The 16,275-nt window shown below is 37.6% G+C and overlaps 1 protein-coding gene and 1 non-coding gene across 2 annotated transcripts; one reads left to right on the forward strand and one right to left on the reverse strand.

Moving 5' to 3' along the window:
• The first annotated feature begins 12,652 nt into the window (after positions 1–12,652).
• Positions 12,653–12,759, forward strand: LOC146915849 (small nucleolar RNA R71). The gene has a single exon (XR_015017043.1). It is a non-coding gene; the product is annotated as a small nucleolar RNA R71 (small nucleolar RNA).
• Positions 12,760–15,287: 2,528 nt separating this feature from the next.
• Positions 15,288–15,764, reverse strand: LOC146915850 (uncharacterized). The gene has a single exon (XM_085721457.1). The coding sequence runs from the start codon at positions 15,762–15,764 to the stop codon at positions 15,288–15,290; it is 477 nt and encodes a 158-aa protein (XP_085577583.1).
• Between the last annotated feature and the right edge of the window lie 511 nt (positions 15,765–16,275).

Below are 16,275 nucleotides of genomic sequence, written 5' to 3' on the forward strand. Positions count from 1 at the left end.
ATTTTCGTCAAGAACTCATCGTCGCAAACTAATTCGGTATCATTCCTTCCTTTCTCAACTTGATATGTGCGTGTTTGCGTAGTTTTGCATCTGTTACTGTGTTTTTGCCTCTTTTATGTTCGAAGGACCGAATCTATGTATTTTAAGATCTAGCAAAACCTGAGAGGTTCTTGAGTGTTTGAACGTCAAAAACGGGAATAGGAGAGGAAGACGATCCTTTCTATGTAATTAGTTTTGAAAACGGCGTCAGGTCGTCGGAGAAGATGAAGATTCCGATGAATCTTCATCTTCCTCCGCCGTCTACCACCGTCCTCCGCCTCCATTCCCAGTTTCCGACGAGGCTTCTAAGGTTAGAGAGAGGGAAGAACGTTTTAAGGTTAGAGAGAGAAAGAGTGTTTTCAAATGAAGAAAACCGGTCCCTGTGCCTTATATAGACGCCTGAACCAGACCAGTTCACAAGAACCAGTCCGGTTCAGGCTCCCTAGCGCTCTCAACCATCAGATCTAGGGTTGATCCATCTGGATCAATCATGTGGCTCTGGTTCCATACGCCCTGGACCTGGATCTTGTATGTATGGGCCTGGATCTGTCTCGTCTCTTCTTTCTTCTTTCCCTTCACTTTTTGCTATGCACACCACTGGATCTTGCTTTTTATACCCTCTGCATGTTAAAATTTTGTGCAAAAATTCCTATCAAATTTCTATGAATTCTTGATAATTTTATTGGTGTTTTATGATATTTTTGCATGATAAAATTTGATAAGCAAATATGTGTGTTGTTTCTTGCTATTTGTTTACTTTCTTGTTAATTTTTGAGAAATTTTACAATGTCTTTGATCATGATGCCTTGATGCATGATATTGGTACTTGATGTGATTTTGTGATGTGCCTATCACTGATTTTTGTATTCACTCCACTGTTTTGGAGTTGATTTGGTAGTTTCTTGTTTTACAAGTCATGTTAATACTTGAAATAAATGTAAAATAGGTCAAAAATGCATTCATAATTGTGTAGATTGATACTTTCCTCTAATCCTCATTGTTAAAACTGAATCGAAACCTTTGAAAATTTGTTGAAATGGGAGGATTAGGAGTCATGTATTGGCTTTGCTTTTGTGATTAATTTTTAGGTATATTTTACCTTTGTTTTTGGTATATTTTGAAGTCTTTTTTGTGATGTTTACTTGCTTATATTTTTCACCATATTACACCTTGTGCTACTAATCTTCTACTTCTTGTTTCATACACTCCATAAGCATCTCATCCTCCATCTTATATTCTTAGATTTTATTTCTTGCACTTTAAATTTCGCCAAGACTTAGCATGTGAAGACTTAGGGATTTTGTAATTTTCTTTATGCTTTTAATTTCTTGCAAGGAGTAGTATGTAAACTAGGACCCGATGTAAAGGACAATGGACTCCAATGATGTACACCGACACAAGCACCGACACATGCACACACATCATATGGATACTTTAGATGTATGCTTAGGGAATGTATGCTTTAGATGTATGCTTAGGAATCACGATACTTAGAAAAATTCTCTTTTCCAAAAAACATGAACAACTTCACTCAAATAATTTTCCAAAGAAACCTTGGGATTAAAATCCCATTGAATTTCCCTTTATTTTCTTAAACAAAAACCTTAATGAATTTTAATCATGCTTAGACTTTCTTTTTGCAAAATGACTAATTCCACCTCACATTTTCCAAATCTTATGCCCTTGAGGCCTCTCTCTTTATTCTTCAAAATTCCATTTTCAAAATTAAAATCAACCAACAAAAACAAAAACATTTTTTGGAAGAGAACTACATGGAGTTTGATCCCTTAAAAGGGTATGTAGGCAAGAAGTCAAAAACTTCTCCAAGTCCAATAAAATAAAAATCCAATCACATTCTTCTCCCTCCAATTCTTAACCTAGCAAACCCTTAGGTGTAAATAACACTTTCAAATAGCATTTAAAAATAAAGCGCGCGCGTAGAAAGTAAAGACGGTTCCTATAGGATACTATAGTCGTTGTGGGTGCCTAACACCTTCCCGTGACGAAAACAACTCCCGAACCTCGATTCTCAAGGGTTTTTCTTATTTTTCCCTTCCCAAGAAAAAATGAGATATCAAAGGTTAAAAGGGTTCAAACTTAATCAATGTTTGACACCCGAAAAACCAAGATAAAACAGAAAGGAGATGGAATAATGAAAAGAAAACCGGCTCACACTCTTTTATACAGCGTGAACCGGACCGGTTCGTACGAACCAGTTCGGTTCACACTTGGTTCGGTTTCCTTTTCATTTTCCACCGTTAGATTCAATTTGTCATGATGTGTACGCCCAGGATCTGTTGTTACCATGTGTTAGCCTTGTCTTATGGTGCGCCTGTTGTTTTTAGCCGTGAGATTTAGGGTTTTGATGAAACCGGATCCATCCAACGCCTCTGAGGCGTTTGGATTATCCGGATCCATCAAGATCCTAGGCTTGGGCTTTGGCTTCTGATTTTCTTTTGTTCGGAGTGTTTTTCTTGCTATTTTGAAATGCTATTTTGCTATTTCCACCCCTGCCATGCCTAAAACGTTTTAGAAAATTCCATAAAGATTCATAGTTCTTCCTTGATAATTTTGTGATGTTTTATGATAATCTTGTACTGAAAAACTTGATAAAAAAATAATGTGTTAGTTTCTTGTGTTAATTTTGAAGTTTTATGTTAAAAAACTTGTGAAAATTGCTTGATTTCAATTCCAATGCTTGATATGTGTTTGTGATCCATGATGTGTGACTTTGTGATATTTTTTTTCTACTGTTTAAATGTGTATGCTACTGCATGTGAATATTTGTGTGCTTTACTACTTGTTTTACCAGTTTTGTGCGTGAATAAATAATGTGAAATAAGCCTAAATTTTGTCCTAAATGCTTGACATGTTACACTCCTTTAATCCTCCTTGTGAAAACTGATTTGACACTCTTTGGGAACTTGTTAAAACATGAGGATTATAGGTCTTGTTCAAGCCTTGCATTGATGATGAATCTTTAGGCCTATTTTGCACTATTTTTGCCATGTTTTGTGGTATTTTTTCTTACTTTTGCTATAGTGATGTTTCCTTGCTTTTATTTCTTGATATTATCATGTGCTACTAACCCTTTTTTTTCATGTTTCATACACCATAAGCATTCCATATCTCATCCCCTTCTTCACTTTAATTTCTTGCACCTTTCTTTATGGTTCATTTTTATGCGAGATTAAGTTCTCGTAAGGATAGTAGTGTGTATCTAGGCCAATGATGTAAACGGACAATGGACTCTAAAGATGTACACCGACACTCAGCGACACATGCACACACATCACATGTATGCTTTAGATGTATGCTTAAGGGATGTATGCTTTAGATGTATTCTTAGGAATCACGATACTTAGAAAATTCTCTTTTCCAAAAAATGTGAACAACTTCACTCAAATAATTTTCCAAAGAAACCTTGGGATCAAAATCCCATTGAATTTTCCCTTTTATTTTCTTAATAAATAATAAAACAATCGCTAAATACTTTGACTAAAGTTTTTAAATAAGTTGACCAACCTCACTCTTTTCCAATCTCATGCCTTTGAGGCCTCTTTCTATTCTTCAAAAATTCCATTTTTCAAACTTAAAATCAACCAACAAAAGCAAAAACATTTTTGGAAGAGTTCAGGACCAACTTGTTATAGGCAAGCTTGGGGGCGAGTTGAAAAACCTTTTTCAAAATATAGAGACTCGTCCTGTGGTTCTGCGGTATCATTACAGACTCAGTTTTAAAATGATTTTGTTTTAGTCATGTATCTATCCGTTCCAAGAACCTATGTACCAATGTTTAGAGATTCCTCGAAGCAAATGCTAGAATGGGTATCGTTATTACCTAACAAGAAGTGGTGCTTGAAAGTATGCAAGTACTATGGAGGTAAGGCTTCATGAAGAAACAGCAATGTCCGTGTCGTACCAAAAGCATTCGGGATGCACGGAATTTTGTTAAGAATGTTCAAGTGCAAGTGCAAATGGACTTAGTAGAAAGTTTCAAGAGCATGTGAACCGCAAGCAAGACAGGTTAATAGATTGTCGGATGAATCGGTGTAGTTGATTTCGCTTCTTCATGTCAAGTTAGACAACTTACCCATGAATTCGGGTACAAGGAGATCGTGAAAATATAGAAAAGTTTCTTAAGACTTTGAAACGAGACAAGAGATTTGTAGAATCATCAAGATAAGTAACATAAGTAAGAGGCATAAGTCGCAAGGTGCGATAAGATAGATTATGTATGCATGATGAGATGTATACATGATAAGATGTTTTAGATGCAAGTGAGCACTGCAGGGCAAACCTGGATTCCAGTAAGACCCCAGTTTAAAGACAAATCTTGAGTGTCATAGTTAATGTATGGTTCATGCTAAGTGGATAAGTTATAGATTCAAGATAACCAATTCGCATGCAGTAAAAAGGTAAGTTTCAATCACGAAGTTCGTAGATAGTTCTATGATTTTGAGTAAGATATTAAGATCGAAGAGACTATAATTGTTTATGCGGATTAAGGAAGAATAATGAGATACATGTTTGAAGAGAAAGGTATGCTTCGAACTCCTTGGAGTAGTTTTGATCAGATATTGTATAACTGAAACCGAAGGAGGCAGTTTTTTGTCGCAGTAGTTGGTAGATGATTACTAAATTTCGAGGACGAAATTTCTTTAAGTGGGTAGAATGTAATATCCCGCCTGTCAGTATCAGAATATTACCAGACGATCATGCCAGAGGATTTAAGTTCACGGAAAATAAGTGTGATGGAAATATTTTATATGATGTCAGCTTAATACGAGTTAAGTATCAGTGTCGTATTAAACACGCTTGGAGCAAGGGCAATTTAGTAATTGCACGTTTAAGAGATATTTATTAAATTTTGGCTCAAAATATCTCACTTTCCAATCTTCTTTCTCTCTCTAGGTTTTGGCAAGAGATTCTTCTCCTCCTTCTCTCCTCTTTCACGCCTTCCTCTCTTCTCCTTGCCATCCAAGAATTTGATTCCATCTTTATACTTACTTGAGCAAGGCTTCTTCAAGATCATAGTGAAGAATGGAAGCTTGGTTTGGATTGTTACCACTACTCTTTCTTTTCACCAAGAGAACCTCAAGAGGATAAGGTCTTGGTTATGTTGGAAGTAGAAGCATGATTTTGTGCATGATGTGGTTCTTCATGATCAAGAAACTAAGAGAAAGATGGAAGAAGTGGGATTGATGAGCTAAAGCCATGGATTTATGTTGAACCAAGATCTAGGTTTTCGGTATGCTTGAGCTTAGGACTTGGAGGCTTTGGGAATCAAGTGCAATCTTATTTAGGTGAGTTCCATAGATAGATATCTTACCTTTGGGTTTGTTCAATCTTGTGAAGAAATCATGATTTATGTTAGTTTAGCTTTTATGAAACTTTAGAATCCCCAAAGTAATGCTTGTTAATTATATGTTAAAATTGCCTTGAAATATGTTTAATATAGTCAATACATGTTGTTGGATGTATTTGGTGCATTACAGGGTCGAATTGGATGAGTTTTGGATCGAAAATGGCGAAAACCCGCGACCGCAACACGTGAAAACGCATGTTACAGAGCGTTGTGCCTGTACAAGGGAGCTAGGCGCCCGCATGTCAGTGCGCCAGGCGCCCCAGACAGGACAACGTTCGCGTTATTTTACGTTCGGGTGCGTGGGGGCAGTCGTGTGGGGGTCCGTAGCGATCGTTTCAAAGTATTCTTTTGCTGTTTTCACTTATTTTTCTACTAGAACAAACTTGGCTTTATCAAATCTTAGAATTTATAAACGGCTTGAAACTTGGGTTTATGGCATTTTCGGTCTTCAGAAATTAAATGAAATATGCACATAACATCAAATGATTCTTGAATCAAAAATCATGGCAATCTTAGCATGTATCACAAGGATGGCTCAAGAGAGTTTAAGCATGATGGGGTAGTGAAGAACTAAGATGGGGAATAAAGGTAGAGCCTTCACATTGCTTGTCAAGAACTAGAATAGCATATAAAGAAATAGAATGCTAGACATGAGTTTTATGCTTGGTTAGACGCGAAGTGATGTAGAATATTCTCTTCATATAGAAGCTAGAGAGCCATACGAGAATGGAAAGACGTGAATCGATTAGATATCTATTCTCAAAGTAAGTTAAGCAAGTATTAAGTTTACCTCTAGTGGGATCGTAAAGGATCCGAGGTAAAAGATATAACATGTTTAAGTTTAACTTTCATGTATGCATAAGACTAAGACTTTAAAGAAGCAAGTGTCATGTCTCTTGCTATCCACATTAGGTTGGATACAAGGGGTTTTCATGATGGGAACAGTTAAGTCGTAAGGGAGCCGCAAGTCACTAAGTAAGCAAAAGTAGGTGTCGTGTCTTTTGTATTCCACACTAGGTTGGGTACAAGAGGTTCTCTAAGGGGAACGGGATAAGCCGTAAGGGACCCGCACGCCACTCAGGGAGTCCGGTGTGCCTTAACTAGGTTATTCACCGGTAGTAAGGGATTAACTTCTGGGGTTACTCCACCCGGGACTAATCCATAAAATGAACCCAGATAATGTTTGTTTGTTAAATGCTAACATAATCAATGAATCTGACTATTCATATTTATTAGACATGTATATGTTATTTCATAGAGCCTTGTCGTAGATCGTTGATAGGGCCAAACCGCAAGTGCACGGCCTATCGAAGTAATAGTAGTAAGTAGAGTTATCGTTCCGCTAGGGAGTTGGTCAATCTAATTAACTTTTAGAAAATGATTAGAGGAGAAAGAAATAAGAAGTTGGAGAGTGCAGTTTTTGAAAGTAAATAACAATAATATTAAAAAGCCTCAAGATCATTGGTTCATCATAATAACGAATCTTTTCACAAGCAAGCCTTAAACTTATAATTATACGTTAATCTTAATTACTAAGGACAAGTTTCTCTTTAGCATATCACAGCTCCTCTCGAAGTCAGTGAGTGTATCCCTCCAACAACCACACCTATTCTCATGGGTGATTGCCTTTGGGACCCTTGAAGATCGAAACTTTATGTGTCCCAAGGTTTGCTAGACTATTCTCATGTTTCGCAAACCTTGTCTAAATTCACTTGATCGGATATCAAAGCTCCGCATTCGCTTTATGAATTGATATCTGTGATGATGAATTAACCATTATCAAACCCTCCGCGTTCGCTTCCATAGTTTGATAATAATTAATTCATGTTAAAACGGTGAATTTAGATTAGGAATTAAGGTAACAAATAATTAGGGTTTAAGGCTTGGCTTGATCCGGATTACGTCATTAGACTTATCCAACGATCCCAAGACAAAGAAGTCTACTCACTCATGTTCATCGTAGACATTGGGGAAGAAGAGAGAATGCGATAAAAGTAAATTGTAAAGGAAGTAAAAGGAAATAAAGACTTTTTATTGAAATAACGCTTGAAATAAAAAAAGTAAAAGGTGAATGTTTATGGTGGAGAGCTACTCTATTTATAGCTTTACAATCGACTTAGAAACTAAGCAACCAAAAGGGTAAAACAGTAAAGCTGCAACAGGGTAACTTGGGCCCGAAGAAAAAGCAGCAAAAGGGGCTTCTGGAGGTGGCACGGACGTGCCACATGTTGGCACTGGCCGTGCCAAGCTTCTGACTTGGTGGGAACATATTTTTGTTCCGTATCTTCGTATTTTCGCACTGTATTTGCTCCAGTCCTCTTTCTTTTGCTCCAAGACACCTTCCACCATATATTCGATCCTAAAATAAAATAAAAGACAATTTAAAGTAAAATATTCTAAAAGGAAATAAAATGCAATATAATTAAATCAATTCTTATTTAAAAGTAAACTAAATAAAGCATTAAAATATACTAATCTATGACTCATCAAACTCCCCCACACTTGAATCTTTGCTTGTCCTCAAGCAAAAGGCAATAGACATAGCAGCAACAAGAAAGATTAAACCATGGCAACACAATTAAAAACACAAGTCTCTCCTAAGGTTTTGTTTCAAGTGGACTAATTACGACTTCAAGTATTCTTTGTGAACCTATTCAACCCAACAACAAGTCTTAAGTGAGTGTGTGTGTGCAGTCCAACCTTTTTCTTGCTCCTGTATAAGACAGATATTATGAGGAATAGGTTCTATCCTTAGTGCTAAAGTAACCGAGAAAAGTCCTTTCTTCATTTCATATAAGAGTGATGGGAATTTAAGTTAAAATTAGATTAGATTAACAATTAAGCACAAGGGGCTGCAGATGCTTAGGGGCTATCTATCCTCGTAGGAAGTCTTCTCGGATGTAATTGTCCTTTCCCCCTAGATTCAAAATCACCCTAAGCAGTGCTGCAAAATTTTATTTGTTTCATCTCCGCGTAGGAAGTCTTTTTGGATGTAATTGTCCTTTCCCCTAGCATTGATGAATTTGTTTCACTTTAAGTTCAAATTAGGGAGTCACCACCACAATTAGGAAGTTAGAGATTGTCCTTTCCCCCACATGTTGGTGCCATTCTCCCGCCCCATTTAACTTTAACAATTAAAGAATATAACAATAAGGCACAATTGATTAATTTCCCACACAAACTTATAGTACTTTTACTATTAAGACTTTAAAGGATTTAAGTTAACACTAAAGCTAGAACATGTTCCTTAAAATACCTATTCATACATTTGCTCAAGGATTGCAACCGGATGCTTTTCTCATTGGAGAATTTCACAATAAAACAAGACATGCGTATAGCAAGAACATAAGAAACACAAGAAACTACTTTTATGTACAAGAAGCGACCTGAAGAAGAGACAAAACAAAAAATTTCATGCCATTTTTTACATTAAAACAAGCTACTAGTCATGCCTCTTGCTATAAAAACAAAACAAAAAGAATAAATTTCAAGGGAGTTTGGGACACTACGACTCTAGACACTTTAATAGGCCCCCCCCACACTTAGGGGAAGCATTGTCCTCAATGATTCAAAAGAAAAAGAAATTAAAAGAGAAGAATAAGTAGAGGAAGAAGAAAGAAGGAGTAGAAGAAGAGTAGTAGAGAGAGAAGAAGGGAAGAGAGGAAGAGGAAAGCTCACATGGTATTGAGGTCCATAAGGAGGACCTTGAAGTTGGAGGTGTTGCATCATCCGACGGAGCATCTCATTATTTTCATCATTGACACGGTGATCATCCTCTCGATTTCATTGTGAATCCATGTCCATCTTTTATTTTCATTAAGCTCACCGGCTTCATGGCCATGGTGCCCCTCTTGGTGCAAGTTAGCACCATCTCCTTCATCATGGTGCAAGTTAGCACCTTCTCCCTCACCATCATCTTGCTCATCAAGAACCTGCACATCATCAACATACAACCAATTTTCTTCCACCTCGGTGGTAGTCCGAGGTGGGTTAGGCAATAAAAACATGATTGGCACATTAAGCTCAAGTTGGTAATGGAGTGGTGGACGATGTTTAATGAAATTCATAGCAATGAGGGCTTCCTGGTTAAGCTTGTTGTTTCCCTCAATTGGTTTGATCCCCTCATCCTCACTCACACCAAAACACCTAGCTATGTATGTAATGATGCCACCCACCACTATGTCTCCCCTACCGGCTGGTCTAGTAGCTACAAAGTCTAGGTAATCAATCAAATAAAAGCCAGTGTTGACGGGGTGGTTGTAGAGCATTGCCCATAACATGAACAACTCATCGGTTCTAGTGTTTCCTAGCTTGGTTCTACCCCAAATAGTGCAAGCCACAACCCTCTGAAGGTACCTAAGTACGGGGTTGTGAATGTTGCTAGCTTTGTTGGCTCTAGGGACATAGTTATCAAGGCCGGTGATACGGTTCCAAAAGGCAGCTGGGTCATAGTTATCCAGTTTTAGACTATCATCCCAATGATCATGAATATACCCCTCATTGACAAAACCTAAGGCTTCACAAAAGTGCTGAAGAGACATATTATAATCAATGTTCATTAACCGGAAAACAACTCTATGATTAGGGTTGTCAAAATTCAACTTATCTTTGGTAAAAACAAGTGAGCTTAAAAATTCATAAGTAAAATTCTCATAACCCCTCATAGGTGTTAGCATATCAGTCCAACCTAGCCTACCCATCAATCTAAAAACATCATCTCTAAGCCCTAGCACTTGCAAATCATAGGAATCAGGATATCTAGAGGGATGTAAGGTTTTAGAAGTAAGAATTTTGTACCTGTTCCTTTGTTTGTTGTCTTTGAACTGAATTCCATGATTCTTAACTTGTGTTTGCTTCTTTGGGGGAGGACCGGAAGAACTTGCTGGCTCCTTTCCACTTCTTCTTCTTGAAGCCATTTGACCTTGGTTATGGTTGGTATGAAGGTTTGGGGTTTGGGAAGATCTTTGGTGGAAAGGATTGGTTTAGGGTTGGGGTGGATGTTTAAGTAAGGTTTATGGGTTTAGTTATGGAGATTGGTTGAGGTTTTGTGGTGTTTGGGTTAGGTTTTGAAAGATTAGGGTTTTGGTGAATTATAGGTTTGGATGGATGAAAGATGTTTTTGATTGGTGGGTTTTGTTTTGGATGAAGTTTAGGAATGATTGGTGAAAGAATTGAGTTGATTGGGTGAGTTTTGAAGAAGATAGGAAGGTTTGAAGGTTTGAAGGTTATGGAGGTTTAGAGAGAAGTTTATAAGATGAAAGAGGTTTGTGATTTAGAATGAATGGAGAAGAAGAAGAAGAAAAATTGGGTTATAGTTGGGTAGAAATCGGGCACGGCCGTGCCACCCTTGGCACGGGCCGTGCCAACACTCTGTGGTTCAGGTCCAATTTTTACTTCAAATGCATGGCACGGCCGTGCCAACCTCAGCACGGGCCATGCCAACCTTCTGGTTAAGAGGGACTTCAAAAAATTTCAATTTCGTGATTTTTTTCGAATCACACTTGGACAATTACCTACAAAACAACTCAAAACAAAGAAAAACAAAACAAAAGCAATTAAATGCGTGGGTTTCCTCCCACGAAGCGCTCTTTTAATGTCATTAGCTTGACGGTTAAAAAGAGTCCTTAGAATGGATCAATGATATCATATTGTGTAGATGACGCTATAAAACGTTCTTTCACAACATGATCGTTAAGCCTGCAACAAGAGTAAAGAGCGGGACCCTTCATAACATTTTCCAACTCATATCCTACCATCTTATCACTCACTTGAAAGACTATCCTACCAAGTTTAACATCAATGAGAGCTCCCGCAGTTGCGAGGAAAGGTCTACCTAGGATTATAGGGACGTCATCGTCCTCTTCAATGTCAACGACTACAAAATCAGTGGGGATGTATATCCCCTCTGTCTTAATAGGTATGTCCTCGACAAATCCTACAAGTTTCATGGTAGAACGGTCAGCTAACTTTAATTCCATTTCGGTAGGTTTCAACTCTCATATCCCTATCCTTTTAAGAAGAGACAAAGGCAGCAAACTAACACTAGCTCCTAAGTCACATAAGGCTTTGTTTATGGTTTCATTCCCAATTTCACACGGTATGGCAAAGCTACCTGGATCTCTAAGCTTAGGGGGTGCTTCTTGGATGATTGCACTAGTTTCCTTAGCCAAGGCTATTGTCTCATTATGCTCTATAGCCCTTTTCTTTGAAAAAATTTCCTTTAAAAACTTGGCATATAGGGGCATCCTAGACAAAGCTTCAGCAAAGGGAAGTTTAATGCAAATTTTCCTAAGTATGTTAACAAATTTTTCAAACTTACCCTCTAGTTTAAGCTTATCAAGATTTAAGGGGGATGGAGTTTTGTTTTCTTCAAGCGGTTTTGCATCTTCTATCACAATTTTATCACCTAAAGGCTTGACACTTTCTTTCCCAATGTTTTTAACCTTAACAAAAGTTTCGCCTAACTTACTACCCCCAAAAGATATGACATTAACTTGGGCTTTGGGATTGGCTTCGGTTTGACCAGGAAAGACTCCCGGTGTTTGGGAAGAGGTAGCCACTTGTTGGGCTATTTGAGCAGTTTGAGTTTCAAGCATTTTAGAGTGAGTAGCAATAGAATCAACCTTGGTATTGAGCTTGGAAAGAGAATCATTCAGAAATCCGGTTTGGTTTTTAAGTTCTTGAAGTTGTTTGGTTTGGTTGGCAATAGAGTTTTCCAACAAAATTTCCAAATTGGATTTCTGAGTGAATCTTTGGTTGTTTGCATAACCGGGTGGTGCTACTTGTCCATAGGGATTTTGGTTTTTATAAAAATTTTGATTTTGTCGCATCCCTTGGTTGTATTGAGCATAATTCATTTGCTCAACACCATTAATAGCACTACCTAGTTGGCAATCAACACCAGCATGACCAGTTATACCACATATTTCACAAGAAGGAGTAAAAGCAGAATTGATAGCACTAACATTGAGTTTTTCAAGTTTTTCAGTTAGTGTATCAATTTTAGAAGCAAGGTGGCCATAGTTAGAGACTTCGTACATATCTGCCTCCTTTTTGGAGGATGAAGAACTAGTGGTGGCTCTCTCGTCGGTCCATTTGTAATGATTTTGAGCCATGTCTTCAATCAAGGCATACACCTCCATGTAGTTCTTGTTCATAAGTGCTCCACCTGCAGCTGCATCAACAGACATCTTAGTGGTATAAGACAAGCCATTATAAAAAGTGTGGACTATAAGCCACTTCTCTAGGCCATGGTGGGGACAAAGTCTTAGCATTTCTTTGAAACGCTCCCACGCATCATAGAGAGATTCCCCATCTTTTTGGTTGAACCGCGTGATTTGGTCTCTAAGTTTAGCGGTTTTAGATGGTGGAAAGAAACAGGCAAGGAATGCTTGCCTCATCTGATCCCATGAAGTAATGGAACCGACTTCGAGGGAATGGAACCAAGCGCTAGCTCTATCCTTTAAGGAAAAGGGAAAGAGATGAAGTCTTACGGCTTCTTGGTTCTCCTTCATGGTTCCACTAATTCGTAGAAAAACAGAGATGTGAAGATTGGGATCCTCAGTGGGGGATCCCGAGAATTGGTTTTGCTGCACCAAGTTAAGTAGAGCACGCTTAATTTCAAAATTGTCATCCTCAACTGTTAGGTACACAATAACAGCTTGTGGCTCAGCCGTAGACGGCGTTGCATACTCTTTGAGAGTGCGATTGGCTATGGCGGTGTTATTTTGTGCTGCTCTCCTTCTTCTATGTAAGAACCTTTCGATCTCGGGTATGAATACTGCTTGATTTCTAGTTCTTCGCATAAAAGGTTGAGAACCCAAGAAGTTAACGATAACAGAAAAATAAAAAGTTAAAAATAAAAAGAAAAGAGAATTCTAATCACTAAGAAAAAGCTAATTAAATTAGTTAACTCCCCGGCAACGGCGCCAAAAACTTGATAGGGCCAAACCGCAAGTGCACGGCCTATCGAAGTAATAGTTGTAAGTAGAGTTATCGTTCTGCTAGGGAGTTGGTCAATCTAATTAACTTTTAGAAAATGATTAGAGGAGAAAGAAATAAGAAGTTGGAGAGTGCAGTTTTTGAAAGTAAATAACAATAATATTAAAAAGCCTCGGGATCATTGGTTCATCATAATAACGAATCTTTTCACAAGCAAGCCTTAAACTTATAATTATACGTTAATCTTAATTACTAAGGACAAGTTTCTCTTTAGCATATCACAGCTCCTCTCGAAGTCAGTGAGTGTATCCCTCCAACAACCACACCTATTCTCATGGGTGATTGCCTTTGGGACCCTTGAAGATCGAAACTTTATGTGTCCCAAGGTTTGCTAGACTATTCTCATGTTTCACAAACCTTGTCTAAATTCACTTGATCCGATATCAAAGCTCCGCGTTCGCATTATGAATTGATATTTGTGATGATGAATTAACCATTATCAAACCCTCCGCGTTCGCTTCCACAGTTTGATAATAATTAATTCATGTTAAAACGGTGAATTTAGATTAGGAATTAAGGTAACAAATAATTAGGGTTTAAGGCTTGGCTTGATCCGGATTACGTCATTAGACTTATCCAACGATCCCAAGACAAAGAAGTCTACTCACTCATGTTCATCGTAGACATGGGGGAAGAAGAGAGAATGCGATAAAAGTAAATTGCAAAGGAAGTAAAAGGAAATAAAGACTTTTTATTGAAATAATGCTTGAAATAAACAAAGTAAAAGGTGAATGTTTATGGTGGAGAGCTACTCTATTTATAGCTTTACAATCGACTTAGAAACTAAGCAACCAAAAGGGTAAAACAGTAAAGCTGCAACAGGGTAACTTGGGCCCGAAGAAAAAGCAGCAAAAGGGGCTTCTGGAGGTGGCACGGCCGTGCCACATGTTGGCACTGGCCGTGCCAAGCTTCTGACTTGGTGGGAACATATTTTTGTTCCGTATCTTCGTATTTTCGCACTGTATTTGCTCCAGTCCTCTTTCTTTTGCTCCAAGACACCTTCCACCAAATATTCGTTCCTAAAATAAAATAAAAGACAATTTAAAGTAAAATATTCTAAAAGGAAATAAAATTCAATATAATTAAATCAAATCTTATTTAAAACTAAACTAAATAACGCATTAAAATATACTAATCTATGACTCATCAATCGTCAAGAACTAGTAAGCTAGCAAGAATCACTTTTTGTGATAAGAAATGATATGTTGTTAGATACAACATATTCAAGCAAGTAGAAGCAAGCAAAGAAAGACATGTCGATGAAGATCTTAGGGTTCCCTTAATCGTCCGGTTTAGAACCGTGTTTTGATTATGTTATATCTAGGCCTCGATGCGTAGAGCGTATTCTTGGCATTGTGGTTTTAGTTTCCCCTTAAGCGCCATGACACGTATAAGAAGAGATGCCTATAACAATTTAAGATGAGGCTATGATGGCCCTTCTATGCACGATCGTTTAGGAAAGCAAGTCCCCACACAAGTATAATCAACCGGCAGGTTGTATTGTAGACACGTCATGACCGTAGGTTTCCCCCGAGGTTACCTATAGCGTAGGATTAGGTGGAACTCACTGAGACATTATGTCTCATCCCAATCCTTATTTCTTTCAGATATCAGGATGGATTAGCAAGCTAGTAGCCGAATGGATGATTCAGCAAGTGTTCGTTCGTACCGCTGCAGGAGGATATGGATATTCAAGGATGCATTTATTATACTTTAGAAAAGTTAAGTTCTAATCTTATTGTATGAACACATTTGTTGTATAAGAATTTCATTCGAAGTTGTAACGTTGTAAATGTTTAATGTATCCAATACTAAACTAACGCACATGCTAGACTTTCTAGATACGTCTAGTATGGGTGTTACATTTTAAATCTTTGGCCTAAGTGATTGCAGTGACCACAAGTCTCCACATACTTGGAAGAAATCTCAATATTTTTTTGATTCTCTCTTGAGTGGAATATGCCTTTCCAAGAGATCTCATTTCATTTACTATTGTAGTAAATCTGGCATACATCTCATCAATGGTTTCATTCTCACTCATTTCAAAGACTTCAAACTTTCTGACACCAATGTCAATTCTAGTTTCTTTGACATGAGATGTACCTTCATGATGTACTCTCAAAGTATCCCATACCTCTTTAGCATTCTTACATTCATCAACTCTTTCACTTTCTTCCATGGTTAGTGCACAAGATAGAAAAAATCTAGCTTTGGAGTTTAATAATTCCTGAGCTTTTTCATCTGTTGACCATGCACTCTTTTCTTTGATGATTCCTTCTTTGGTCTTTGGAACAAAGTCTCCATCTGTGATTACTGCCCACATATCATTGTCTTGAGATCTGAGAAAAAGTTCCATCTTGCCTTTCCAGAAGTAGTAGTAGTTTGAGCCATCAAAAAGTGGTGGTCTGTTTGATGATCCTCATTCAGCTATGTATTTTACTTTAGACATACTTCCTGACTCTTTTCTTTAACACTTGTTTAAGTGTTCAAACCCTTAGAACCGCGCTCTGATGCCAATTGAAGTAAATAAAATAGTCACAAGGAAGGGGGTTTGAATTGTGACCCTTTAAAAATTAAACCTGTAACTTAAAAGTTATTTTCAATTTGTAAACTTTGAATGGTTAAGTTAACAGACAGACTTCAGAACATTGTGAAGTGTTAGTGTAAAAACAGTTTAAATAATTGAATGTGTTTGTGTGTGTAGTGTTTACTGAATGTAAATAGTAAAGAGAAGAGGAACACACAGAAATTTATAGGGGTTCACCAAATGTGGGTTAGTCCACTCCTCACAATTTTTTGAGATTTTCCACTATGATGCTTAAGATAACTTCTCAAATCCTGCACCTTACAACCTTGTTCACCTGAAC

The sequence above is a fragment of the Medicago sativa genome, chromosome 6 (assembly GCF_051527215.1).
Source record: "Medicago sativa cultivar Bolivia chromosome 6, Bolivia_mono, whole genome shotgun sequence".
Classification (NCBI taxonomy): domain Eukaryota; kingdom Viridiplantae; phylum Streptophyta; class Magnoliopsida; order Fabales; family Fabaceae; genus Medicago; species Medicago sativa.

Bases quoted from the DNA above. Each gene is read 5' to 3' on its own strand.
- LOC146915850 (XM_085721457.1), bottom strand. From the start codon at position 15,764: ATGGAACTTTTTCTCAGATCTCAAGACAATGATATGTGGGCAGTAATC.